This window comes from Pectinophora gossypiella, chromosome 8 (genome assembly GCF_024362695.1).
Source record: "Pectinophora gossypiella chromosome 8, ilPecGoss1.1, whole genome shotgun sequence".
Classification (NCBI taxonomy): Eukaryota; Metazoa; Arthropoda; class Insecta; order Lepidoptera; family Gelechiidae; genus Pectinophora; species Pectinophora gossypiella.
In genome coordinates, this window is record NC_065411.1 from 14,506,310 (window position 1) to 14,533,479 (window position 27,170).

The window sequence follows — 27,170 nt, forward strand, 5'->3', positions numbered from 1 at the left end:
CTATACTTAACACTACAGTAACAAAGCTTGTCTGTATATATTTGACTTAGAGGAAGTATATTTCTACTTACTATTAAGATATTTGAAATGTTATTATGACTTATATTGCAGCTCATATATTATGTGACAAACCTTGTTTTATTCTATTTTTTTTTTATAAATTATTCATTTATTTAAAATTAAAAACATACAGAGTACAATTTACAAATAATCAGAAACATTCGTTGGGGACTAAAAAGGCCTGCATCAAAGAAATTCATCTAAAAAGCAATATTGTAATTTGACATTTGCGCAAATTGCGCATGTAAAAGTAAGTGAGCAATGTCAACAAATGTCAAAAAGCAATATTGCTTTTATAGACGAATTGCTTCAATGTGGCCTTTTTGACCCCCCCCCCCCCCTGGTTCAAACCCGTTACGCTAGGCGTTGAACCAGGTACGACCCAGACTTAGGGTCACCCCCTCTGACTTTAACAACTGTGTTCTAAGATGTTAACTCAAACCTTTCTCGACCCCGTCCTCAGTTATGGCGACCTTAGGGAAGACCTCAAACTCAACTCAAAATCGAAATTCTTATACCTTGTTCAACTTTATCTCAAGTTTACTTCAGTGACGTTGAGTGGAGTCATGATGTCTTTATTTCCATATTATTGTGTTAGCAGTATGATATGCTTGAACAGGGAAGCACTTAGATTTGTGGTGTAATTAAATAAAAAACTGAAATAACTTGTAGCTCCGTTCGCGACTTTATTTGGAAGGGGAGAATGATTGGTACGAATGTACATAGAGTATATAGTTGGCACAGATTATAAAATTGTATGTCGTGAACAATGCTCGACTCCAGTGAGTAAAATCCTCAAGTCGAGGGCGTAAATGTCAACTTAAAATACCAATTGCTCAGATGAAGTCGAGTCCAGTGGAGGAAGTTTCGAGTCATAGTCAACATCTTAGAATAGTATGTAAGCCGACGTCCCTGACCTGTTCCTTTGACTCACTACCGGTCTCAAACGCCACGGGCTAATTCTACTACTTTTTAAAATTTCTTACTGTTGATTTGTATAATGTTATTTCATATGAACGAAATAATATTGTATGTCATTGTATGTAAGAGGTTAAGCGCGACTATTGCGTTTTATAATATAGGTAGTTAATTAGGGATTTATTATTTTCCTACTTACTGGATAGATGGCGCTGAACTTGGTACGTTACTGCAAGGAACGGAACGTCATATTATTTATGTTTTAAAAATAAACTTAATAACCAACGAAGAAATAAAACAGAATCTTATCAGAATGTACCGAGCGAACAAGAATAATAAGAGAAGTCTTTGTCTCGTGGATTTCTGCAAAAAATATAGGAATCATTTATTTTCTATGGCCCAGTAACGTGGTTGGTTAAACGCCATCTAACGAGTTCTTGAGAACTATTTTTTTATTAATTCTAAATTTCAATGGGAGATTATTTTTAAGTACTAAGAACTACCAAAGTACTTCTTAATAATATGATATTCCATAAGTTAATATTTGTTCGTTGTATACAACGAATTTAATTAAGGTTTAAAATTAAGTGAAAATAACGATCTTTTATTAATTTTTTTATTGTTCTTGTCATTATACCACTTATACCTTAGCTTAGTGTATTTAATACAATAAGCTTAGTGTATTCTATGTATGTGTATATTATTATTAGTCACTAAATCATTTTATTGATTTGAGCACATTATTTATAATTTGTTCCCTACAACAAATAACCAAATTTATAATTGTAAGTATGTGTCGGTAGCTATATTTAATTACGCCCGCGAACCCCAATGGGATAGGTAGAGCCACAGCATTGAATAAAGAATAATACTAAGAACGGTGACTCTTCGCCCGCACCTTCAATTTGCATCGCATACCTATTTCACCCTTCCATACTAACATCTCATTCTTGCCGCGTAAGTGCAAGCGAGATACACAGTCCCCGCGCGCTCCCTTTTTCTCCTTAGCGGCTTTTCCAAATCCATTAAGACTCAGAGCGGGTAAGGAAAAGGAGTTACCGTTCTATACGTATTATTCTTTATTCCATGCTAGGCACAATTTAAAACTAAACGGGGAACTGTCACAATTTAAAAACAATCAACAGTAGCGACACCTGGTGGGAGAAATAGGCAGTTTTGTACCTCATTAAAATTTAAATGTTCCAAATAGTATGTTATATTTTTGTTTATGACTTTTTTCATAGATAATAGAAACCGAATTTTATATGAATCGATGTTTACATAATTATAAGAAAAATCTAAATCTCGTATTTATCTAACATAATGTAACTGTTATATTCTAGAGCTACACAGGAATTTGAGATATTTTAATAAATAAAATATATTGACCAGGATCGAAATTCACGGTTTTATAGTATACAATTTTACTATGAAGTTATTTTATATTAATTACCTTATATTTACAACTGGCATAATGCATTTAGAATATTGTAAATCGGAATTGAAAATAAAAGTTTTCAATATAAATATCTTGTTTATTTATTAACTTTTTCCTTAAAAACTACGTAACATTGGGAATGATAACAATATTTTTTATATGATTTGATTTGAAAATAAGAAACACCAAGTGCAAATTATTGTGGATGGTTTAATATCAGGCAACCTCATAATTATACCTATACAGGGTGTAAGTGACATCGTAACGAAGACTTTGAGGGATGATTCAGCCCATGATTCAGAGTTGATATCAAGTGGAATTTTCCGTCGCAAAAACATGGAAATGAAAATAATTTAAAAAGACACTAAAATTTCCATGAATTTTCCGAGGGGAAATTCCATTAGATGATCATTCTCCTGTCCTTATCCCACTCCAAATGGGGACGGACGACGGAAAATTCTTGATATTAACTCATTATCACGGTCTGAATTACCTCCTCAGTATTCGTTACGATGTTACTAACATCCCTGTATAAACTAGAGAAAAAAATAATTTTAGTATTCATCTTTTGAACAGCAAAAAATGACAAAAATGTTTTATGTTATCCACAAAATACCCTTATATCACTAGCCCACAGAGTTATTGCCACCATTACAATAAAATTTTGCCATCTTATTTTACAAAATGATACATAATTATCACCTCTAAATCCCAATAATTGCACTTGGCAACTCACATCTTTCGCACCTTTAGCTTGTCAAACCGTTGGTACTCGTCTCAGCTAAAGTCCTGACTAGTTCCGTGAAGACCTTGCTAGTTGTCGAGTCGGGTAGTTCCTTTACAGCAGCAACACCTTGGCCGGCGAGCTTGCCAACCCTGGGGTCAATAGGCACACTGCCCAGGAAGGGAATCTTGGATAACTCCGCCAAAGACTTGCCGCCTCCGCTGGAGAATATGTTGGTGCATTCACTGCAGTTTGGGCACTCGTAGCTATAAATAATTAATAGAAAAATCATAATCTTCATTTTATCTCCTAAGAACGAGGTTTTTAGACAGTAGTAAAAATTGGGGTTTGTTTTTTTTTTTCTAATTTTTGATGTGGCTTTGATCACCCTGACTCCTGAGTGATCCCGCCAGGCTCATACGTGCTTTCGCGCACCTATCTCTTAGGCAAAGGATTGTTCAACCAGATAATATAAACTAAAAGCCTTACATGATAGTGGCTCTGCCAAATAACAATTGACTTATCCATCGCCAAGGGAAATAAATTATCCCATGAGAGCGAAAAAAACTTCTTCGCATGTCTGGACCTCTGGTTTGGCTTTGAAAGCACAATTGTCTTACAACTTAACTTGATTTTTCATATTGTTTTTTTTTATTTATTAGGTACCTCTTTATTAAAAAAATAAAAGAACTTCTAATTAATAAATGTTACTACAGCACTAGTGAATATCTTAATGATACTGATGTTTTACTATTTGAAAAGCTTCCTTCTCTCTTTTAAACTTCTATTTTGTAGTGCCCAAAAGGGTCTATGATGTGAAACTCATATCGACGGGGAAGAAGCAAATACTCCTATCTTACAGTTAGGTCTGTGTAAGATAGGAGTATTTGCTTCTTCCCCGTCGATATGTAACTTACAAACTTGTACACCATCATAGTATGCAAATAAAGAATATTGAATAACAAATAGTGGATTGTACAATGTATAGTTTTGCACAACAAAATGAAAATAATTATGAAATTGTGGACTAATATGTATAAATCAGTATGATACACAATTGGGTATGTAAGGTATTTTTGAAGGTACTATTTGATATTTCTAAAATGAAATGATATGCTATATAAAAAAAAAGCTATTTGAAAATTTTTGTTTTTGATGCAGTTGTCAATTTTTAAAAGAATATCTCATGAAGTAGGCTGAATGACGTTTATACATTTGCCTTTGCTTATTTTGTACTAAAATTTTAATATTGTCATTTTGTTAGGGTAATGTGCCCCAACTGTGGGGGCTCCCTAAGAGTACTCAGGCCCAATAAGATAGATACAAAAAAATTTTTTCATTTCTTTAATTCATTTTGAATATAGTTTTTGCTTCTAATAAACATGATGGGTGTTGGTGATACTCATTATTAAGTTATTTCATTATGTTTGTTAACCACACACACACATAGGACACTTTACCCTAGTGATGACCACAGATTATATTAAATTTTATATGCATTTGGCAACAACAATTTGGGTAAACGGACTATCTTTAGAGGTCACATGAAGGTCAAATAAAAACACTATTATTGCTCAAATAAACACCATCCGGCTGATTTGAGAGCTAAAAATAGTGAAATAAAGCTAATTAAGACGAAATCTCGAAATGGTTTTAGAATAAGCGTAACATTTTCCCCTTACATACCAAATTCTTTATCCCATACAACTAACTTAACTTATGTAAAGACTATCCAAGGCAAATAAAAGATAAGATCTATTACGACTAAGGCAACAAAGCTTTTACACGACAATGAGACAATATCTCTGTGTTAACGTATCTGTCACAAGTAGCTCTACACTCACCCACTCATATTCTCAATAATACCAAGTATAGGTATGCCGGTTTTCCTGCAGAACGTAATCTCTTTCCTGACGTCTTCGATAGCCACCTCTTGTGGTGTTGTGACCAGGATGGCAGCGCACTGTGGCACCCCTCGGAGGTTCTCCATCACTGTTATATGCTCATCCGAGGTTCCTGCAAAATGTACATGTTGGATTTTACAAGATGCTAACTATTATTGGTATTTTAGTATTGATCTTTTATGTTAAGTGGTGGTTTTATTATCATTAAATGCTGTAAACTATGAGGCTGTAACCACCAAGAGTGGCTGAAGCCTTGATGAAAATTAGATTAAAATACCTGGAGGAGTATCTATGACGAGGTAATCCAGCTTATCCCAACACACGTCTTCAAGAAATTGCTTGATCATGGATGTCTTTTTCGGGCCTCTCCACACCACAGCATCGTTGCGGGAGCTCAACAGAAACCCTATGGACATCACCCCGAGTCTCTGTTCCTTGTCCATGTAGACTGGGATCCATCCTTCTGGTCCCTGGTGTACATTCTGACCTTCCAAATTCAGGATATATGGTACACTTGGTCCACACAAGTCTATGTCTAATAATCCTACCTAAAACGACAACATATAATGTAAAAAAACTTGTGCTTCAAACATTTAACAGCAATCAATTTGTCTTTCTCACACAAGCAAGACAAGAAAATACAAATTTAGAATAGTGAAAACTTTCTAACCTTAAAACCATTTTCTTTCAAAGATAATGCCAGTTGCGTGCTAACTGTAGACTTCCCAACACCCCCTTTCCCTGAAAGGACTAATATGACACGATTCACTTGCTCCAACATGGCTAAAATACAATATTTATTGTACAAATTAAAAATAAAAATATAGCAAAACGACACAAAAACAGATTTTTGATAATTGTAGTGTTGTACTCCTAATGTTTTGTTTGTAGGAACTTGGTAGGAACTTTTATCAAAATATTGAGAGATCAATCAATCTCTCTGTCGATAGTTTCCGAGAGTTCCATTAAAATATTATGTTTGTAGTTTCGGATCAAACATAATATTTTAATGGAATACGAATCAGTACTATACTGTTTCTTATGAAAGTCTGTAAAATTGCTTCTTTTGAATAACACTGTCATTTATTTCTTCTCTTTCAAAAATAACTATCGATACCTACATTATTGCGCTGCACTACGAAATTTCTATTTTTTTAAACGTTTGGCCTGCCTGAACACAAGTTATTTGGGCCAAGTTGAACTTGTTTCTAAAGTACTGCCTACTCTGTCACAAAATATACTATTTATTAATAAAAATTGCGTTCGCTGAAGAACAAGGTATGTCTTTCTTATTTTACCCTAACGAAATGGAAAAGCAAAGAAAAGCATGTTCAGCACACGTTCAGCACAGAAATCTATGGCGGCGTGAGTGAGGCGCCATCAAGCGGCTAGTTCAAAAAACACTTCGTCCGTCCTCCATCATTCCGACTGATTTTTTTTTCTTCAGTTTTGTAAGGATTTTTGTAGCGGAGGTTGTGTGTTTTGTGTGCCGGTGATCGTTTTAGGAAATGCTACATATTTTCTATTTTGTGCTAGATTATTGTACGTTTTGTGACACAATTTATTTGTGATAATAGTTTTTGTGTTGTGCGCTTCGTCTTGGGAAGTGAACCTTGTGGTAGTGTTTTTGTTGAGTCCAAGTTTTATGTGCCTGTGCAAGGATTTGTCGCCGTCTTACGCCAGCTGCATGACTTGAAGATGAGGTATTTATCATTTTTATTTGTAGATAGTGAATAACCGGTGATTTGGTGGTATATTCGTGTCAGGATGTCGAAGTAAACATGTTGAGGGGGATGGTAATAAATAATTGTGATGCGGGCCTAGCGCCGGGTCTGCGCACGACTCGCCCTCCGCCCTACGCACGGAGGGTTGATGTGAGATGGATAATGGCCTTGCGTGCAAAATATCTTAATTTATTTTAGGGGGGCTATATGTTCTCTTAAAACCGTAACGGTAAAGAAAGGTAGGTAATTACTTTATCGCTTTGTAGAATTTTCGCACTTGTCTCTTTGTGTATCTCTCAGATTACACAAATACACACTGTACCTACGTAATCGTTAAATAAAATTATTAATGAAATAAATATAATTTATTCAATAACAAATAAGTAGGTACAAATCCTCATCATATCAATTTTAATTCATAGACATTCAATTATGTAGGTTCCTATACGTTTTTATAAATATGGGACTCTTCTATTTAATCTGTAAAATATTCTAATTCATTTTTTCATCAGAAGTCATATTCCTGTTATACTCTTCTAGTAAGGGACCTCTCCTTAAGCACACATGTTAGTTTTTCATTCCTATAAGTTTTGATGTATGAGACCTACTTAGTTCATGTACATTTTATAAATAAATGTTGTAAAGAATATAATGTAGGTACAGGTCCAGTTGAGATAGCAGATAGAGAGGCAAAGGACAAGAAAGAGATGGGCCATTGAATATTTAAGTTATCAGCAGACCCTAAATGCAGAATAGTGAAAGGATATTACTATTAGATGGGCCTTTTGTCATCAGGAATTCTGAAACATCTTATAGGTAACAACACTAAAGAACAAAGCCTAAAAACCTTTAAGGTACAGGGGTAACTGGGCTGGCATTTTTTAATATTATGATGTGTTTTCTACCTATTTAATATTTATCTTTAGGTCTTTGCAACTAGGCCAAAAACCCTACAAAAAAAACACAAGTGATAGGTAGGTAGATAATGGTTTCTCATTTATGATTATGATTTGAACTTTTCTTGGTGCTTGACAGGTCAGTATAATTTATATTGCATGTTGCAATAAGCCCTGTTTTACTGTTAACCTTTAAATACATTTCAAAATAAAGCTTAATGTTGCATAAAAGCTTAATGCCAACTGGAGCTTACGACTTAGCCATAAAAATAATGATTTTTTTATGGAGAGGCTTATGAAACTTAGTACCTAGGACATTACTTTTAAATAAATGAATTAATTGTTTGATAATACTGAGTAATGATGATGATTTGCTAAAAACAGTATGCAAAAACCAAAAGCTATAGACTGTATAGATAGGTAGTGCTTGCCTAAACAATTTAAATTATTTAAACATGTCTCATGTCCATTGACTCTTAGTAAATACGCTACCACAATAGGTACACAGTTTTAAGTTCTTTGTAATTTACTTTGTAATTTACTTTGTAATGCTATAAAAAATATAACAGCAAACAAGTGATATACAAGCATAATATTTATTTTGTTTGTGTTGTAACCCAGACACAATATTTTTTTTTTTTTAATTTAATTATACATGTCGGGCTGTCCTATAACACAGGCCTCCTTCTTGATGCGCCACTCCTATTTGTCGCGTGTTGACTTTGTTGAAGAATTATTACAATTATAAAAACATATAAATAGTGATAATTTATTTGGAATATAATAAAAAATATTAATTATAATTATTTAAAGTAATAATAATAATAAGATTTCTTTGGAATTAATTTGACTTTTTGGTTAGATAGCAGCACAGTTTTTTTTAAATAGTATGTAATCTACATAATGCAACCTCATTAGTCTAAGTTTTCCAGACTTAAACAGTGTAGATTGGTTTTAAAAGGACATTGGGCCTTACAACCTTTAATAGTTTATCCCCCAATTAGTCATGCTTTATAAAATATTGCAACTGCATGTCTTTATCATTTTTCCAGCTTATCAAAGTATGTGGGAGGGATGTGTCCACACTTCCTCTGATAGCTAAATAATCAATTTGTATGAGATCATTGTTTAGAACTGTATACTGTACTTAATAAGGTTTATGGCACTTATATATCAAATACAAAGCTACATTGTTTAGGTACCTATATATACTTTGTCCACCCCTCTTGCCAATTTAGCTGGGGTCGGCTCTCCTTACACGTCTGCGCCAGAGAACTCTGTTCTGGCTTGTCTCTGTACTCAGATTTTCCAATCGAATCTCTTTCTGCATATTTGACCACCAGGTAGAAGGCGGTCGGCCTCTTCCACGCGGTCGATCAGGTATGTTTAAGGCCTTCTTGACGGAGTGGTCGTCTTCGCCTCTCAGGATGTGGCCGTACCATCGGTACCTATATATTTTAGGTACCTATATGTATATATACAATAAAATATTTCAACTTTTTGACTGTTTAGGTAAATAAGTCGCTTTTTCGACAAAATGAAGACAACTTACATAATGTTCTTTATTAACTTCTTCTTCTGCTTCAACGCGACGGCGTGACTAGCATCTTAAATACAAAGCTACATTGTTTAGGTACATATACCTATACAATAAAATATTTTGACTTTTTCACTGTAAAACAGTCGCCTTTTCAACAAAATAAACTTATATAATGTTCTTTATTAGTGCATAAAAAAAAGGTTCTTCATTCACTGTGCTTCAACGCGACCGCGTGTCTTGCATTGTAGTGTCACAGGTACGGATCCTAGCTCTAAACCACAGTCTCGGCTTAATCAGTTTCAAGCCATGTTTGGATCGTAATTAATTGAAATCACGTGGTTTCCATTACATATGTCTGGGTGATGACGATAGGTTCGCCCCCTATTATATATTATTTATTTATAAAAAAGGTACACCAACAGCTTGTATAATAAAACATTAAATAAAATAAAAGTTACATCAGGAATTAGGCTTTATTTTATTATTAGACATTATTACGTGGAACTTGAACATAGCTGGCTAGAAGTGGGTGTAATTACCTTTATAATTATACTATTACAGGCTGATCACTGATTACAGGCAATGATTGTCTGAAAGTAAGATGATCCGTGCTTTGGTCCCGGTTACTACTTACTGATATAAGTGCGTAGTCGTTACATGAGCCATGTAAGGGCCTTTGGCGGCTCAATAATAACCCTGACACCAGAGTTGATAAGGTTGGTAATCCACCTCACAACCCACACGATAGAAGATATTATTATTATTTCTAGTCTATACCCATCCCACTGCAGGGCAAAGGCGTCTCTCCCTTCTATTCCTCCCAATCTAGCTTTCTCTTTCCGAGATGTCAAGTATGAATCCAATTCGTCACTTCGTTTCGCCACGACACCTCTTTATTTATAATATGTGCGCATAAAAGAATATATTTATTTCGTAACTTCATAACGTAATTATTCACCATTCATTACATTATGCATATTAAACTCAAATCGATGATCAGTCGCCTCGCCGAGCGTGTGATTGGTGTGTACGTTTGTATCGAGTTACATCTCGGCGCACTGGTTCTACGACATGTTTTAGAGCACACTGGTTTCTGCCCGCGACTCCCTGACCATGCCAAGCCTCATATTTCTCACTGCTGGGAACAGGCCTCCTCTAAATAAAGGGGGGAGCGGAGGGAAGCATACACCACCACGCTGCTCCAGTGCGGGTTGGTGGAAGTGTTTTTTTACGGCGAATAAGGCGATTCTCACACTGCTCCGCATGATGCAGCGTAGCGCGTGGATGCGTGTTCTTCCGTTGCTTGTAAGTATCTCCGTTTGTATAGAAAACACCTTTGTATAGACTGTGCGTGTGCACTGGAGCAGCGTGGTGGTGTATGCCCCCCCCCCCCCGCTCCCCCTTTATTTAGAGGAGGCCTGTTCCCATCATGTTGTCATCATCATGCTCCGACTCCGGCTTGCCGAAGTGGACGTGCCCTCCGAAAAACGGTTTATCTTACTTCAATGCAATCGGGTGGACCAGCCTGCAATGTCCTAACCAAACTAGGGATCACAAAGTGTTTTTTTTGTGATGTCTCAAGCAGGACCTCCGGGCCGTGAGCCCAACGCTGAATCACTGCACCACAGAAGTAGTTTTAAAAATTAAAGAAATTAATCACAAACATACTTACTTTTACGTTTATAAGACCAGCATGGTAACCAACACATGAACATGATGATATTTAATATAATGCAATACCTACATACTAGTTTATTATTTAAAATGGAAAAATTGCATGCTCTGATATCTTTACTATTTACACTACTATCGCGACGCAACATAGCGATAGGCAATGCAAACATGCGAATGCAAAAACATTCATTGCTTATCATTTTTTAACCAGTAGAATGTCACCACAAAGCTTTATCAGTTCTCTGGTAGTTTTACCGTAGAATAAAGAGTAATACTGCGTATAGTACGGTAACTCCGCCCCGCACCAATGCGTATCGGGAGCCGACTTCGCCCCCTCTGGGTCTTACTTTATGCGCTAATGACTTGTCAATCCATTCTGCCCGATGCGTAACGGTTACGGGCTTGCCGATCAGGATCGTTTAGTCTAATAGCAAATCGGCGGGGTGTAACCATGGTAACCACGATCTCGAGCGAGTTGGTAGGCAGTAACCATGGTAACCACGATCTCGAGCGAGTTGGTAGGGAGTAACTATGGTAACCACGATTTCGAGCGAGTCGGTGGGGAGTAACCATGGCAACCACGAGCTAGTGTAATAATAGCGTCGAATTTCCCAATTTCGACGTGACCTTGACGCATCGGTCTGGATTGGGTAATGTAATTGGCACCCTAGTCTTAAATGGCTGTAAGCCGGTAAGGGAGAGAGCGCGCGGACTTTGTCTCGTTCGCACTTACGCGTTAGGGCGGTAAGATTGAGATTTTTGTACGGAGTGTGTGTGGTTCAACGCAAATGCGTACGGAACGTTGTAGGTAACCTACTTATCTTTTCCCAAGCCAAGAAGGACGAAGGTGTTATGTTAAAGAGGACTGAGTTCAGAATTAAATCAAAAACACATGGCAGGGTGCATAATATAAACTCGAGCATTACAAAAATCCCGGGTCTGAAACCCCAGTACCACTTCTGTGTGTCGTAAGAGAGATAGAGCGAGGGAGAGAAAATATTTATTCATCAACTAAGCTAGTTTTAAAGCGAATTATAGCTTAGTTGATGAATAAATATTTTCTCTCAAATCTTTTATACATAATATATTAATATTACTATTGTCTTTTTGGATTCCGACCTAAAATGGCAAAAAGTAACCCACTTGCTGTGACTGCTTCTACCGCTGCTGCGTCGTAGTGCACTGCGACTATTGTGCTGATTGATTGTACTGTATTGTAGTTTAAAACCGTATTTTTGAGTATTTTTGAGGACGTGACATATTGTTTTGTCTCAAATGGCAAGTGCCTGGGCCTCTCTCTCACGCCTATTCCTTAACGGGGTAAGCAGAGACTATATTGTAGTATTGCAATACTACAATACCCGTTAAGGAATAGGCGTGAGAGAGAGGCCCAGGCACTTGCCATTTGAGACAAAACAATATGTCACGTTCTCAAAAATACTTAGTGCAATAACCCCATTTATTAAACGAAAAGATATTGCTTTTGGACACTTGCCTTTGCAGGAAACGTACGGAATAATAGATGTAATGCTAACCGGATGCAAAGTGCATTGAATCCTAGAGTTTCCATATTAGAAGAGCGCCGCTCAAATATTAATGTGTCGGACTATACAATACTCCTTCCTTATTAGCTTAGTACGTGGATTGAAAATTTTACGAGGATTTTTTGTAAATATACGTGTACGGTCACGAGCATTAATATGTATACACTTTGGTACCATGTCACATTAACTTTTTTGACAAATTGAACTGTAAGTCACTAAATGTCAAATATGTTAGTGCGACAGAGTCCTAAAGTGGGTACATATAATTGTAACTATAGCTGACCCAAGTCCCAACAAGAATTACGAGCGAAAACAATGAATGTGTATGTTTGTACATGTGTAAATCTCTAGTTCAATAAAACTTTCACCGAATTAAATTTTACTGCTTCATTTCATGTGTTCCGGTGAACCATAACCTCATATTCGTAGAAACTATAAAAGGACGTTAATATTTTATAATTTCATAGAACAACTGTTGGTTTATGTATTCATGTTCCGCATAAGCTTTGGTATTAGTTAATCTAACAAAACATTATCATTATAATCGTTGAATTTCTCCGAAGTATGGGTATACGTGTGAAATACGAAATGTCAATGTCTATTTTAAGCGATTGCGACGAAGCAAAAGGGGTGTTATGTGTTAGATCGCTATGTAATTAATGCACGTATGCCATGGTAAGCAAACTCTTAGGATATATTTTCAACTAATTGAATTATACTATTAATTATAATTATTCATTGAATTTCACAGAAATATTTTCTCGTTTCATATACCTTTTAGAGCGTAATTTTACAGTAGTCGGGTTTAGGTTTTTAATTACTTTTTTTAAATTAAAATGTTGAGCGCATCTGGAAATTTTCATTTATTTTAAATAGCTTTCCGTCCGCGCCTTCTTTCGCGTGGACTTCGGTTATTCATCACTGTAAACACTCAGATTCCGTTACTCTTAAGTATCTAAAAGAAAAAAGTGTAAAGTAGTAGTATAGTCCATCTCTAGATTTTGATCTACCTAATGCCAATTTTAATCGTGCGTTTTAAGCGTGAGAAGGCAACAGAGTTACTTTGGCATTTACACAGCTAACAAAGTATCAAGATTTTATTTTTAAACACTAAATTGGACGTTGCCGATTTCGACATGAAAGTTTAACGCTTAGATCCCCAGAGTCCCGTGGCCATGAAACCCTCCATGTTTTAACCTAATTTTACTACGGTATAGAGTGGCCGTCCGAAACCTACCTGTTTACAACTTTCAACTCTGTTCTAATATAATATATAGCATAGCCGTCCAACAAACTGGGCAACAAAAACATTACAATATTTTAATGCTTATTCCATTTGTATAAGATTGTTTAAAAAAAAATATACAATACAAATATAAGAATAGGCAAGATGATTGGACACTTACTAAGACACGACGAATTTATTAAAAACCTAGAAACCTACAAGGAAAGAGAGGGAGGGGAAGACCAAGAAGAGCTTACATGGAACAGATCAAAGAGAAGGTGAACGTCGTGTCTTATAAAGGAAGTGAAGGAATTTGCCTTTGAGAGACAAGAATGGAGGATGCTACACCGACAAGAGTGTGGCTCTTAAATTAGTGATGATGATACAAATATACATAAACTCACGCCTATTTCCCACCGGGTAGAGACTATGGAATTCCATTTGCTTCGATCCTGACACACTTCTCTTGCTTACACATTCATCAATCGTTTCATACACGCACTCCGGTTCAGAGTAGATCGTACAGAGCCTTTTCTAAGGACATCTCCAATTTGGTCAATGTACGTCCTTCTAGGTCTGCCTGTGCTAGTCCTACCACCAGCCTTCGTTTCATATACTGCTTTCGTAATCCTATTGTACTTCTATTTTTTAAAAAAAATATCGAATCGATATTATTTTGTACTCCAATCCTCTTTACCTATGTTATGTGTTTATACATTTAGGCATTATTTTGTTGTCTTAGGGGAGGTTATGGCTTTACGAATATTTACACGATGTATATTATTAATATTAAGTAAATAACGATTGAATAATTATAATACGATACTTCCCCAATACTTCCTCGTGAGCTTATGTGTGTTGGGTGTTGTATCAATACTTTATTGCACTCACAGGAAACAAAGATGTTAATAGGCTACTTGACAACCTAGTCAAATGAGATACTTTTTACGAAACGTCAAAACGAAAGTTTTCTTTGTAGTTTGTATGGAAATACTGTTCTGTCACAATAAAAGCGGTCAAACGGCGTACTCATTTTTAATTAATTCATAAATTAAATTCGAAAATAAGTCGAAAATACGATTTTATTTTGATCATCTTAGACAGGCTTCTATTTGTAGATTAGCATTTTATAATTTATCTTCGACCCAGTCAAATACTCAACTTAAGTAGACTGTAATACTAAAGAATTGGCGATAACGAACATAAAGCAGAATGATGGTGGTACTCCACGAAAAGATTCGCGCAATCAAATCAATCAGCCTAATTGATTGTGTCGCACAGAATGCAGGACTGTCCGGCCGATGTCTGGTTTTTATCGGATACCGCTAGGCAGACCAGAAATTGGGAATATTTTTAATGCCTACTGCAGATGGTGAAAATAAATACTTTATATTAAGATACGGGTTCGATTCCCGAAGGGGACATTGTTGAAATCACTTTGTGAGACTGTCCTTTGTTTGGTAAGGACTTTCCAGGCTTGAATCACCTGATTGTCCGAAAAAGTAAAATGATTCCGTGCTTCGGAGGGCACATTAAGCCGTTGGTCTCGGCTATTAGCCGTAAAAAAACCTCCACCAACCCGCAGTGGAGCAGCGTGGTGGAGTATGCTCCATACCCCTCCGGTTGACTGAGGGGAGGCCTGTGCCCAGCAGTGGGACGTATATAGGCAGTTTATGTTATGTTTTATTAAGATAATGTCCATTCTGATATCAACAAGAAGTCAGGGATAAACACTCTCCACTCCATTCCCACAGATAAAACGAGGTATTGGTTTTGTGGTTTTTTTTATTGTATTAACTTACACCAACAAAAGGATTGTAGCTTATCTAGAATGATGGATCATTGTATGGACGATGGGTTGATCACCACACGCTTCATCATATCCATCTCAGGTCTTCGTATCAAAAGTTGGCTGCAAGTTGTGCCCTGAGAGGCCACATCGAAGCAATTCATCTAAGGAAGCAATATTGCAATTTGATATTTGCAACATTTGAAATGTCAAATAGCAATATTGGTTTCTTAGATGAAATGCTTTGATGTGCCCATTTTAACCCCCTGATTACTTACTCTACCTTACGAAATACGGGCGTGAATATTATAGCACGTATGTTCAAGACAATGTGCGTTATACACTCATGTATAGTATCTAAAGATAAAATGTTATAGTAACATTGGTGACTCACTGTGATCAAATTATCATACTAAGGAAAATTCCTAAGCTTTTTACCTGTACTATATAATAGACTTTACACAACAGAATATCATAACATATTCATATGACAAGTGTCCCTCGTATTTCTTTTGTTTTTATAACCTTTAAACCTGTTTTATGTAGCATTATATAAATGTACATAATATAAACTGCACGGACTTTTATTTTTTATTCTATATAGCTTTTTATGTTAAACCCGAGCCGTTAGACGTCAAGAACCCAAGTATTTAGCTTAAGCTGTAACGTTGTTTTAAACTCCAGGATCAGCACAGAAGTTTTCCACTCGAGTTTTAGACGGAAGTTTCCAGTCTGAAAACCCCGTCACTGCGCCTCTCAATGATCGCTCGGGAAAAGTGCATTTTTATTTTTTATATGAAAGCATTTTCCTACGCTCCGTGGATGGTTATGTCAGTTAGTAAAATCCCTTTTAAATCGACCCTATTTTACTGTTCCATAAAATAGATTCACTTGTTCAAAGCCTCTTGAATAACGTGTTATGTTACATTTGTTTTTACATCTGCATTCATGAATGCAAGAACTAGATAATACCGACTGACATAATGAGGTTTTCATTATAGTAAATCCGTTTATTATGGCACTTGACAAGACGATTGAGTAAAAAATAAACTCTACGCCGCAGCGCGGTAATCGTTAATTCAATATTACGAATTAATGATGTCACTTATCGTGATCATTCGTTTGAGTGGAATCAGTATAATAAATTTCAAGGCGAACTGGGTGTAAATTACGAATTTATTAGACAATTCGTGTCGTGACGACGTCTCCATGTTGTGTTTAAATACTGTAGTCAATGATATAATCCGTCGACAAGCCATAAAAACTTACTGATCACGCAACTTTCTAAGTTACATTGCCCCATGTCGGGCGCCGAGATATTTGATTCATAATGGCGCCCGAATCGGGGCCCAACTCCAGTATTGTAATAATGCTACTAATTATTTATTGTTTACTTTGAGTATCCGATTTTCAAACGTTAAGCCTAGTTCACACGTGGTAGTGTGCCGGTGAATGAAGCACGTGGGTCTCGGGCGCGGCCGTTCGATACTGCGGAGGCTGCGCGGTGAGCTCCCGCCCGGAACTGCTCGTGCCCACCACTGTTTCTTGACCCGCCCTGCCTCTCAATTCATCGCAACCGCCGAAGTTAGAGGGAGAGATTAATCAGAATCCGCGGCTCTTTCTCGAATGGGCGAGTAGCATACTCACCAGTTTGTCAAGAGCTCCCTTGCGAGTTTAATAATGCCGCGACTAATACGTAGTCAGAGATCAATATTAAATAGATGTATATCAGATATTTCGCTTTTCCCGGTGCAGAGCATACGAGGCGCACCTAATGACTGTGTTGTGATTTACGATTCACTTTTTGCGTTGTGGGCGTATAAGATTTTATGTGAATTTTAGTTATGACGACATTTGATGATATTATGTACTTTTTTTGGAAGTTTTAATTTATTTAATCTTTACCTGTGTAACCTTGCTCACCAAAACAGGTCGTCTTGTCTGTCTTTCGTTTGAGATCAGAAGGTCAATACTGGCGTTGGTAGTAGACAACGATTTTGTTCTGACTGCGTCCTGTCATCTCGCTTTATTTTTAGGTCGGCACAAAAGGGAAGTGGCTCATAGGAGGGGACCTACTCTAACTATTAGTTTTAATATCTACGACTGTACCGAGCTATCTAGTTTGCTAATGTTCTGGCTCCCGCCTTCCTTTGATAAATGAGTTCGTATTGTTTCATATGTTCCATTGTTAAAATAAGTCCAAATGTGCGACAGGCTCGAAAACAATGAATAACACAAAAAGTTGTAACAGCAACATTTTGTATACAGCTGCGAGTTCTAAAATGTCCAAACCTTCGATTATCTATTGTCACATTTCGCACATTGTAGTCATTTCTGTTATCCTAAGCCGGATACAGATTTTATACGGAACAGTTGGTTGGATCTAAATCTTAGACAAATATTGGCATCGAGTTGGCACATCACAAATTCGATTTGGCTTTAATGTTGCTGGAATCTAGGACTCAATTCCTCTGGCTGTGAGAGAATTCTACGCTTCATAAAATCGGGCGAGCCTTATGCTTATGAGGTTAGGGTTGATTTTTTGTGTGAGGAGAATCGATTAAGGCGTTAGATGGGATTGTAGATAGATAAAAGTTGGTGGCCGAGATAAGGAAAGGGCATTGAACCGGTGCCGGCGATCTTCCCCATTCTATGTTGATTCCGTTTGGACCGAATCTACTTTTTTCTTTTTGTTTTATTGGGGTTTTCTGGCGGTTGCTTTCGAAAATAGGTCGATGAACATTTGATTATGTCGCAACTTATATTCATTGTGAAGCCTCGGATTAGAAGGAAGTTATAAATAGAATATCTGTCTTAATTTATATTCAGCATTGTTATCTTGTTATTTGATTGCTTAAAGTTTTAGCCATTAATTTGGAAAATCGTGGAAGTGCAAGTATAACATTCCATCGCTTGGATAAAATACGAGGTGACAGCTTATTTTTTTATAAAACATAGTCTTTCCACTAGTAATTTACATAGTTTATTGGTGTGAGACTAATTTAGAAAAGCAAACCTGTTCCATAACGCGAGAGAACGTATTTTAGGAATGTGACGGAGGTCGCGGGAAGAGATATTATTTTAAACTAGGCTGTTACAAATTTTGACGAAAGAGGTTTTAAACTACCTCTTGCATTGCAAGTGTAAATATAAGATTATACTAGTAAATGATAAACACAAAGAATGTAACTTTATAGTACTATGCCGTAGCATTAACTGTAAACGCAATTTATTATGAACGCGGCACCGACCCCGAATTTAAGATGGCTCTGATATTTTAATATTTAAACAAGCTTCAAAACATCTCTTTCATTTACAAATTACGCAGTATTGTTCACACTGTTCAGGGGTTCAGACCTCTAACTTGAGCATTATTTTTTAATACAAAAGGATTTCTTGATTCAATGCATTATTAAATTAATTAACAAGTTTGAAATGAAAGGACGCGGCTGTGTGCCAATATATTTGTTTATAAATAGATTTGGTACTGAATCAGTAAAAAGTTTTGCTTGTTTATAGCGCTCTGCCTGTCAGGTCTGCTAAATAATTAAATAAGTTAATTTGAGTTCGCCTTTCTCTTTGCCACATAATCGACCTATATTGGTTCCTCTGGTGGTCTCAGCCCTGTTTTATATAGAGAAAATTTAAAAAAATAACAACTATGCTGCTCAATGTGGGTGCGCAACGTTAATAAGTTATTATAAGTGCTCACAATGAAAACGAATGTTTCAGAAACAGAAACAGTCGGTTGTAATGTACAGATAGCCGTCAAAGAAAACATGTTTTCACAGACATATACGACATTGGTTTCGATTCAGGCAAACACCAATTTGATTTTCACTAGCTCTTATCTGTTTCTTGTACCTATTGCAAGTGAAAAACGGCAAAAATTAAATAGCTGACAAATTAACATTAGCTTCAGGGCTCGCCCAAATATTATGCATGAATATGCTCGTATTTATGATAACAATGCATTGGTTGGTTGGTTAATAGAAAAATGTTATTATGATCCCAATGATTTTTTAAACAATTAAGGCTACATATTGTTATCTATCTATATTTATGAATGTGTTTTTTCCCGTATTGTAAATATTGTTTGTATATGTCTGTAAAGATAGAGTTTGGTGGGAATTACCCATAAGATTAATTTTATGACCAAATTATGTACCCAAATTTATACAATAAATGATTTGATTTGATTCGGAATAGCTAATGCTATAATATGTTTACATTTTCATAAGCGTTTTAGTTACAGAAAAGTTCCAATTATTTTATTAGTACGTAGGTACATAACTACTTGGAGCGTAGCCCAGTATGCTTCAGTGCAGGTTCTTTCATTCGCCAAGCCTACTTGGCCAGTATTATGAGTTGTTCAATTGCATTTTGTTCATTTAGGCCGATCCAATTACCACAAGTTTGGAACTTTCAACCCGCTAGCCGTCCAGCCACAAATCGGCTTAACAGTTATTAACATTAGTACCGTGACAGTGAACCATAGAGTAAAGACTACATATAGACCGGACACCCCACCCCGCCGCTCCCGTTCATATCAGTGCCGAACGATATTAACCTCACCCCCCCGCTGGGTCTCACTTTAGTGTAAATGGCCGCAAGACATTAAAGAGTACCCGAGTGTGCGCGCACTGTCTGTCTCCCTCGCACTTACACGGTAAGAACGAGATTTTTATATTGACTGTCCGGCTGCGCTTTTACCATAACAATAATGTCATAATGAGCTATGAAGAGGCTATGAATGTACCTATTTAGTAAGCCTTTATGAGGTCCTCACGATTGGTATTCAGCACAGATCTAATTGGCTATTAGAACATTCATTCATATATTCATATCTGACTCATAACGATATTAATGACTTACTCATTTGTGACCCGATTGTAGCGAGATTCAACTTGGGATTATTCCTCTTCTTTAATACTAGATTTAAATTATGTTTTATTATAAAAATATTGAATTAGATTTATTGGGTATGATCAATATCTGGAACCCATGTCGTCCTGCTAGGCTCACAATGCAAGAATACGCTTTCTAAAAGGTAAAATCAAAGTTCGCGTGAAAGTTCCACGGCGAAAGAATGCCTCGTCACCTATAACAGCCTGCCAACAATACTGACTCACAGTCGGAATGTATGACACACGACTACGTAAAAACTACCCTACACTACTCCCTTCACATAAACACCATAACCCCAAAACTCGACCCAAAAGCTTCCATGATAAGACGTCAAGTCCAACGGAAGCCGAGCCATTGCAGTTTGAACTTTGACTTCAAATGGCGTCCTTTCTGTGCCTTCCAGTATGCATTATTTCCCGAAAATAAACCGTAGTGCATCTGGGTAAGTATTGTTTTTCCTTGGTGAGGAGGATGTGAGCGAAATGCGCGCCCGGTTCTTTTGTCGAGACCCTGTGGGCACGTGTCGGCTTCGTACAAAACATGGTTGCATTACTTGACATTTTCTTTGAATACATTTTTCTTTTCGTGTAAAGAAAAGTATTATTAGAGGATTTGTATAGGGCTCCTTAATAATACGTTGTTCAAAAGCTTCGGATGTTTTCTTCCATTGTGTGAAGTAGGTAAGTCTCTTGAATATTTTTTTGAGATTTTTCATTGGCGATTCTAAAATTCGATAAAGCCGCAGCAAAGTTGACCGTATTATTGTACAGCGCAGTATTTCACTACAGTTCTTGGGAATTATGGGTCTATTTCTGCTAATTTGATGGCGCCAACGCGGTACAAACCTTCGGGAAAGCAATTTATTTCTAATGTTTTAAATTGCTTAGTCGGTAAAAGTCTGTGCTTAAAATAAAGCTGTTATTATTTCCACTGCTGTAGTATTCTCCATGGTCTAGTGGTTAGAGCGTTGGACTCACGATCTGGAGTCCCAGGCGTGATTCCCGATGGGGACATTGTCGAAATCACTTAAGAACTTGTCCTTTGTTTGGTAAGGACCTTGCAAGCCGTAACCTGATTGACCGAAAAAGAAAGATGATTCCGTGCTTCAAAAGGCACATTAAGCCGTTGCGCCCGGGCTACTGCAGCAGCTTGGTGGAGTATGCTCTATACTCCCTCTGGTAGTAGAGAGTGTTAGTGACATCGTAACGAAAACTTTAAGGGATGATTCAGACCATGATTCTGAGTTGATATCAAGTGGAATTTTCCTGACATGGTCTGAATTATTCCCCTTAGTATTCGCTACGATGTCACTAGCACCCTGTATAGGCTATTTTATGTGTCTGCTCGTTCTGATCAAATAAGCTAATGTATAAAGTATTTGTATTGTATTGTATTATTAATATCCAAGTTGGCTAGGGAACTAACTATAGCCCAAATATTATCGTTGCGGTCACAATAGCTATGTAAATGACGGAATAGTTTCCAGAAGGAAAAGCGATGTTGTACAAAACAATTCATTGTGATGTTATGTTTGTTTTGGCAGCAGTCATGTTATTTGATATAATGTTTTGTGTAAAATTATCAACTAAACAAACCAGGTGGGTTTACCAATTGAAGTATTTATAGATTTGCTCTTTGTCTTGAGTTGCGTTACCAATTAAGATATTGATGGCAATAATTAGATTATTTCTTCTTGTTGTGCCTTTTGTCTCTCCTCATGTTGTCATTTTGTGTTTGTGTTATCCTGTGTCATCATCATCATCATTATCAGCCGTACGACACCCACTGCTGGGCAAAGGCCTCCCCCAAGGATCTCCACGACGATTGGTCCTGCGTTGCCCGCTTCCAGCGGCTTCCTCGCGTTATCCTGTGTATAATAAATTATTAAATAAATAAATGATAAGTGGTAACAGATAAGTTTTTAAATACTTACTGCCCTACTGGAGTGTGACGAGCCACGCATAATTATTGTGATATTTCTAAACACAACGAAAACATTTTCATGAAAAATGTGCCAAGACGAAATTCATATCGATCACAATGTCAAAAAGTTATCAGATCTCTTGTAGAGCCAAACTTCTAACTCTATACGGGCTAACGATACAAACCCGATGGGGCTCGTCCGTTTCGTTCCAACTAGAACTATAATAACAAAATGGCAATGAACAGTCAATAAAGTTGCCCATGGTGACTGCATAAAATAGGCTACAATACAATACAAATACAAACACAAATACACTTTATTGCACCAAAATAAAAAGAAATAATTACAAAAAGACTTAACTAAGTAAATGGCAAATGGCGGCCTTATCGCTAACCATAAGGTGAGGAAAAATGTAAAAAAAATGGAAAGATTGCGGGTACAAATTATAAATACAACTTACCAATAAATACATGCAAATAAATAACATACAAATATTTATACCTAACCAAAAGGCTACTTGACAACCTAGTCAAATGAGATACTTTTTACGAAACGTCAAAACGAAAGTTTTCTTTGGAGTTTGTATGGAAATACTGTCCTGTGACGTCATTAATAAAAGCGGTCAAACGTAGTACTCATTGTTATTTAATCCATAAATAAAATTGGAAAATAAATCTAAAAGTAAGAATATCACAAACGAATGTTGTCGATTAGTCAATGTACAGTGCTAGGCATTCGATTATGTGTGAATAATAATTATAATGTATATTTTAAAGGGGTAGTTTGTACATATTACATGGGACTTTAAACAGCTGGTGAGGAGTGGGTGTATACCTATATACACCTCTGCCTACCCCTTCAGGGTTACAGGCGTGATCCTATGTAGTTTGGGAATAAATGCACAATAAAGTGAAAACGACTTGGGCAAAATGACATACGGCAAAATGTATAATTTACAATATTTACTCCTGTTATCTATCATACTACATTACATAAACATCCCATTGCTGGGTACAGGCCTCCCGACAATCAACCAGAGGGGGTATGGAGCATACTCCACGACGCTGCTCCACTGCGGGTAGTAATTAATATGAAAAAAAAAAACCCGGTCGATCGTTTATGAGATACCGTTAACACTGTTGACTGTAAAGCAAGGAAACTGGCTGATTAAAAAAATAAAGCCGTTTCTAAACGAGGTTATCAGCCCAGAACAGATTTCACGGTGTCACGCCGCTGGGTCGCGCTGAAACTTTTATTGTTCACAACAATCGCGTTCCACAAAACCAGAGCAAAGATAACTCGTTAACGGTGCCAGCTAACAAAGCAAAAAGTTCAAACTGAAAAGTTTGTAATCGAACCGAAAATATGACCATAAGACGATCATCTAAACCGTGAACCTGAATAACAATTCCGAGCGAAAATAAGGCTCATAAAGAATTAAATAAATGGTAATAATTTTGCTGGATATATGGAACGAATACATAAGTCAGCGAAAGTAGCGTTGTCGAACTATCGATAACTTGATTATCGATAGTTGACCTTAAAAAAACATCTATACTATCGATAGCTCATTTTAGATCAATACTGGTGCAAATTCCTGCATACGCCATCTAATTTTTACCTGTCATTTTCTTATCCGTTAAAAAGGAAGGGTATGGAATACACGTCAATTTTAAGCAGATTAGATATCTAAAAATTTTAACAACCGTCTAAAAATTTTACATCGGCCGACAACCCGACAGAATTAAGTAGACAGCACGTCAAACGGATTGCATACCAGCGAGATACCTATTTTATTGGCACGGGTTATTCATTCATTTTAAATTAACTTGTTGGCAATCATCCGTCCCTTTCCTTTTCGGCGGATAAGAAAATGACGGGTATAACTTAAAATAAAATTAGGAGGTGTCTGCAGGAATCGGGGCCAGTATCGTCACAAAGTTATACTATCGATAGTATTGCTTCTGACTATTGCGATATTTTCAACTATCGATAGTGATTTATCGATAGGCAACACTACAGCAACATAGAAAGAAAACATTGCCACGTTCTGAACAGATGTTTCGTATGTTTACGATGCTGATGATGATTATGACGCATGAAAGGTACCTTCGTTGTTTTTTTAAATTACCTGACTTTTCCATATCAATCACATTTGATTTGCATTTGTTCATGAATACATATTCATCAACAATAAGGTTATGTCTAAGGACCTCACCGCAGACCGCGAAATCGATACTGAATTACTGAATCGCTCGCTGCAGGCACATAAAAAATGCATTCTAACCTTGTATTGAGGTCTTAGCGACAGACGGTTGTAAAACTGTCAATAAAACTCGAGACGTATTGGAAGTTGAGCTCGGTGCAAAGTTGCTTTTGTCGAATGAGATGTCGTATTTTTAAATGGTTTCGGACGGAAGCAACGAATTGTTACGGTTCGGGTTTCATAGGTACCTACGCTATTTGTTAGATCTTGTTTCATCTACTGATTCTTTCCAATTTATGACATCTGTAGCTGCGACGCTATAAAAGAACCAACTCAATTGTCTACGCGGTGAATATACCAACTCTATTGGCTCATTTATGCACTATGCGATAGTTATCCCATGGTTGAGCGTTGGCTTTACGATCCGGAGATCTCGGGTTCGAATCCCGGTGGGGATATATTATAAATATAACTTTGGGATCCCTAGTTTGCTTAGGATATGCTGATTATCTGATCGTCTGAAAATAAGATGATTCGGTTTCGGACGGTACGTTAAGCCGTTGGTCCCGGTTACTACATATTGCAGTCGTTACATGAGCCTTGCCAAGGGCCTTTGGCTCAATAATAACCCTGACACCAGGGTCGATGAGGTTGGTAATCCACCTCACAACACACACGATAGAAGAAGACTGCGATGTTAGGTTGCTCAATATTATCATTTTCAAGGCATAAGCGGCCTTCGTGTATTTTAATGTCTTCTAACACATTGTGACATTTGCCTATTAACAGGTTAATGAGCTTAAACAGTTGCTAGTTGACTTTGATCCCTTCAAGGCCAATGCCGATTGCAAGGAAGATTGGTTTACTTCTAGCGGCACGATCGTAAGTCGGACGTTCACCCGAGTTGTACTTGTGTAACAAAATGTATATTTAGGTGTTCAAATTCAAACTGCCCATACAAAAGCAGCAGCTTCTGATCTAGCCAAAGAATAATAGTATGCATAGACCGTTAACTCTCCCCCCGCACCAATTCGTATTGGGTGCCGACCTCTCCCCTCTGGATCGTACTTTAGTTTTAAATGGCCGTAAGCCGTTTAGGAGTACGGTCACGAGTTATATGTAACATACACTTTGATACCATGTCACATTAACTTTTTTGACAAATAAAACCGTAAGTCTCATTAAATATCAAATGTGATAGTGCGACAGGGTTCTAAAGTGGGTACATGATATTACTCACGACTGTACTGTTTAGTTTGCTGCTAAACTGAGAAGTTTGTAAACTTCTCCAAGAAGCTTTTTGTAGTGTCGACACTCTTGTCCTGTAGGGGTATTTTGTTTTTTTTTTATTCTCGGTTAATCGAGGTTTGCCAGGTTTCTTTGGGCCGCTCCCTTTTGCGTTTTCCACGCGTACACCAGGTCAGAGCTTGTCGGGACGGGTGTTCCATAGATCTTCTAAGGACATGATCAATCCACCGCCACGTTAGTGGAAATTTGTTATTCGAGCTCTACGTCCCAACACGGGATAAAAGGAATAGAAGAAGAGTTTCTTCTTTTTTTTTTAATTATGATACTAGAGGACTTTATTATGAAAATAATACTATCATGATTACTAGTATTATTTACAGAGTGTTACTGACACCGTAACGAATACTGACGGGGATGATTCAGACCATGATTCTGAATTGATATCAAGTGGAATTACGTGTCGGAAAATTCATGAAAATTTTAGAGATTTTATAATTATTTTCAGTTTCATAGTTTTGCGACGCAAAAAATCCTCTTAATATCAACTCTGAATCATTCCCTTCAGTATTCGTTACGGTGTCAGTAACACCCTGTATAATACCAGTAATGGAATCATGATACGATGTTACTAACACCCTGTATGTTAGTCTGTCTATAACATTTGAATGAGGACACTGTTAACGGAAACGATTGTAAGTTGTTTATTGATGTCATGTGCCCTACCCACCTCTGTCCGAAGTATGGGCGTGAGTTATTGATACGGCGGTAACTGCTTCCGGTGTCTTCCACACATTCTATCTTCTTTTGGAATATCTCCAAAAATGGAGTTCCATCGTTTTCAATCGCGGCCTGCAACGGTACTTCCATGGCATACGCTATGCGTGCGTACAAAAAAATATGTGCGCATAGTGTGGTATCATATGGTCCAGTGGTTAAAGCGTTGGGCTCATGATCCCGAGGTCCTAGGTTCGATTCTCGGTCAAGTAAAATTTTATTACTATTTTGTTACAGTGTCCCTAGTTCGGTTAGGACATTATTGAAATCACGTGATTGGCTGAAAAATAAAATTATTTCGTCCTTTGAAAGGCACTTGAGGCCATTGCGTTGGTCCTGGATACTACTTATTACAGTAAGTGCTTAGTCAGTCAATAATACTTTATTGCACAAGTAACATTGCAGGTACGATAAGGTGCAAAAGTCCAATCAGTTTCCTGCAAAGTAATAAATTAACTGGTTGCACTTAAGACCAACTGGTTACATGTCGTTTCTGTAATAGACCAAGAACACCTACATCATCATCATCACCAGCCCATTAACGTCCCCACTGCTGGGGCACGGGCTTTCTCTACGGATGGATAGGGAGTACGGGCCTTAAACCACCACGCGGGCCCAGTGCGGATTGGTGGTTATTAACGACTGCTAATGCCGGGACCAACGACTTAACGTGC

At 37.0% G+C, this 27,170-nt stretch overlaps 2 protein-coding genes across 2 annotated transcripts in view; one reads left to right on the plus strand and one right to left on the minus strand.

Moving 5' to 3' along the window:
- Nucleotides 1–2,492: 2,492 nt before the first annotated feature.
- LOC126369265 (cytosolic Fe-S cluster assembly factor NUBP2 homolog) lies at nucleotides 2,493–5,935 on the minus strand. Its single transcript, XM_050013623.1, has 4 exons — nucleotides 5,715–5,935; nucleotides 5,322–5,592; nucleotides 4,985–5,156; nucleotides 2,493–3,406 (listed from the first exon to the last, which is right to left on the minus strand). The coding sequence occupies exons 1-4, from the start codon at nucleotides 5,823–5,825 to the stop codon at nucleotides 3,166–3,168; spliced, it is 795 nt and encodes a 264-aa protein (XP_049869580.1). The 5' UTR covers nucleotides 5,826–5,935; the 3' UTR covers nucleotides 2,493–3,165.
- A 570-nt stretch (nucleotides 5,936–6,505) lies between these two features.
- Nucleotides 6,506–27,170, plus strand: part of LOC126369291 (protein tweety) — a 73,900-nt gene continuing 53,235 nt past the window's right edge. Inside the window, exon 1 of the mRNA XM_050013648.1 lies at nucleotides 6,506–6,747. The gene's annotated coding sequence lies outside the window, so the exon portion shown is untranslated. The remainder of the gene's footprint in view (nucleotides 6,748–27,170) is intronic.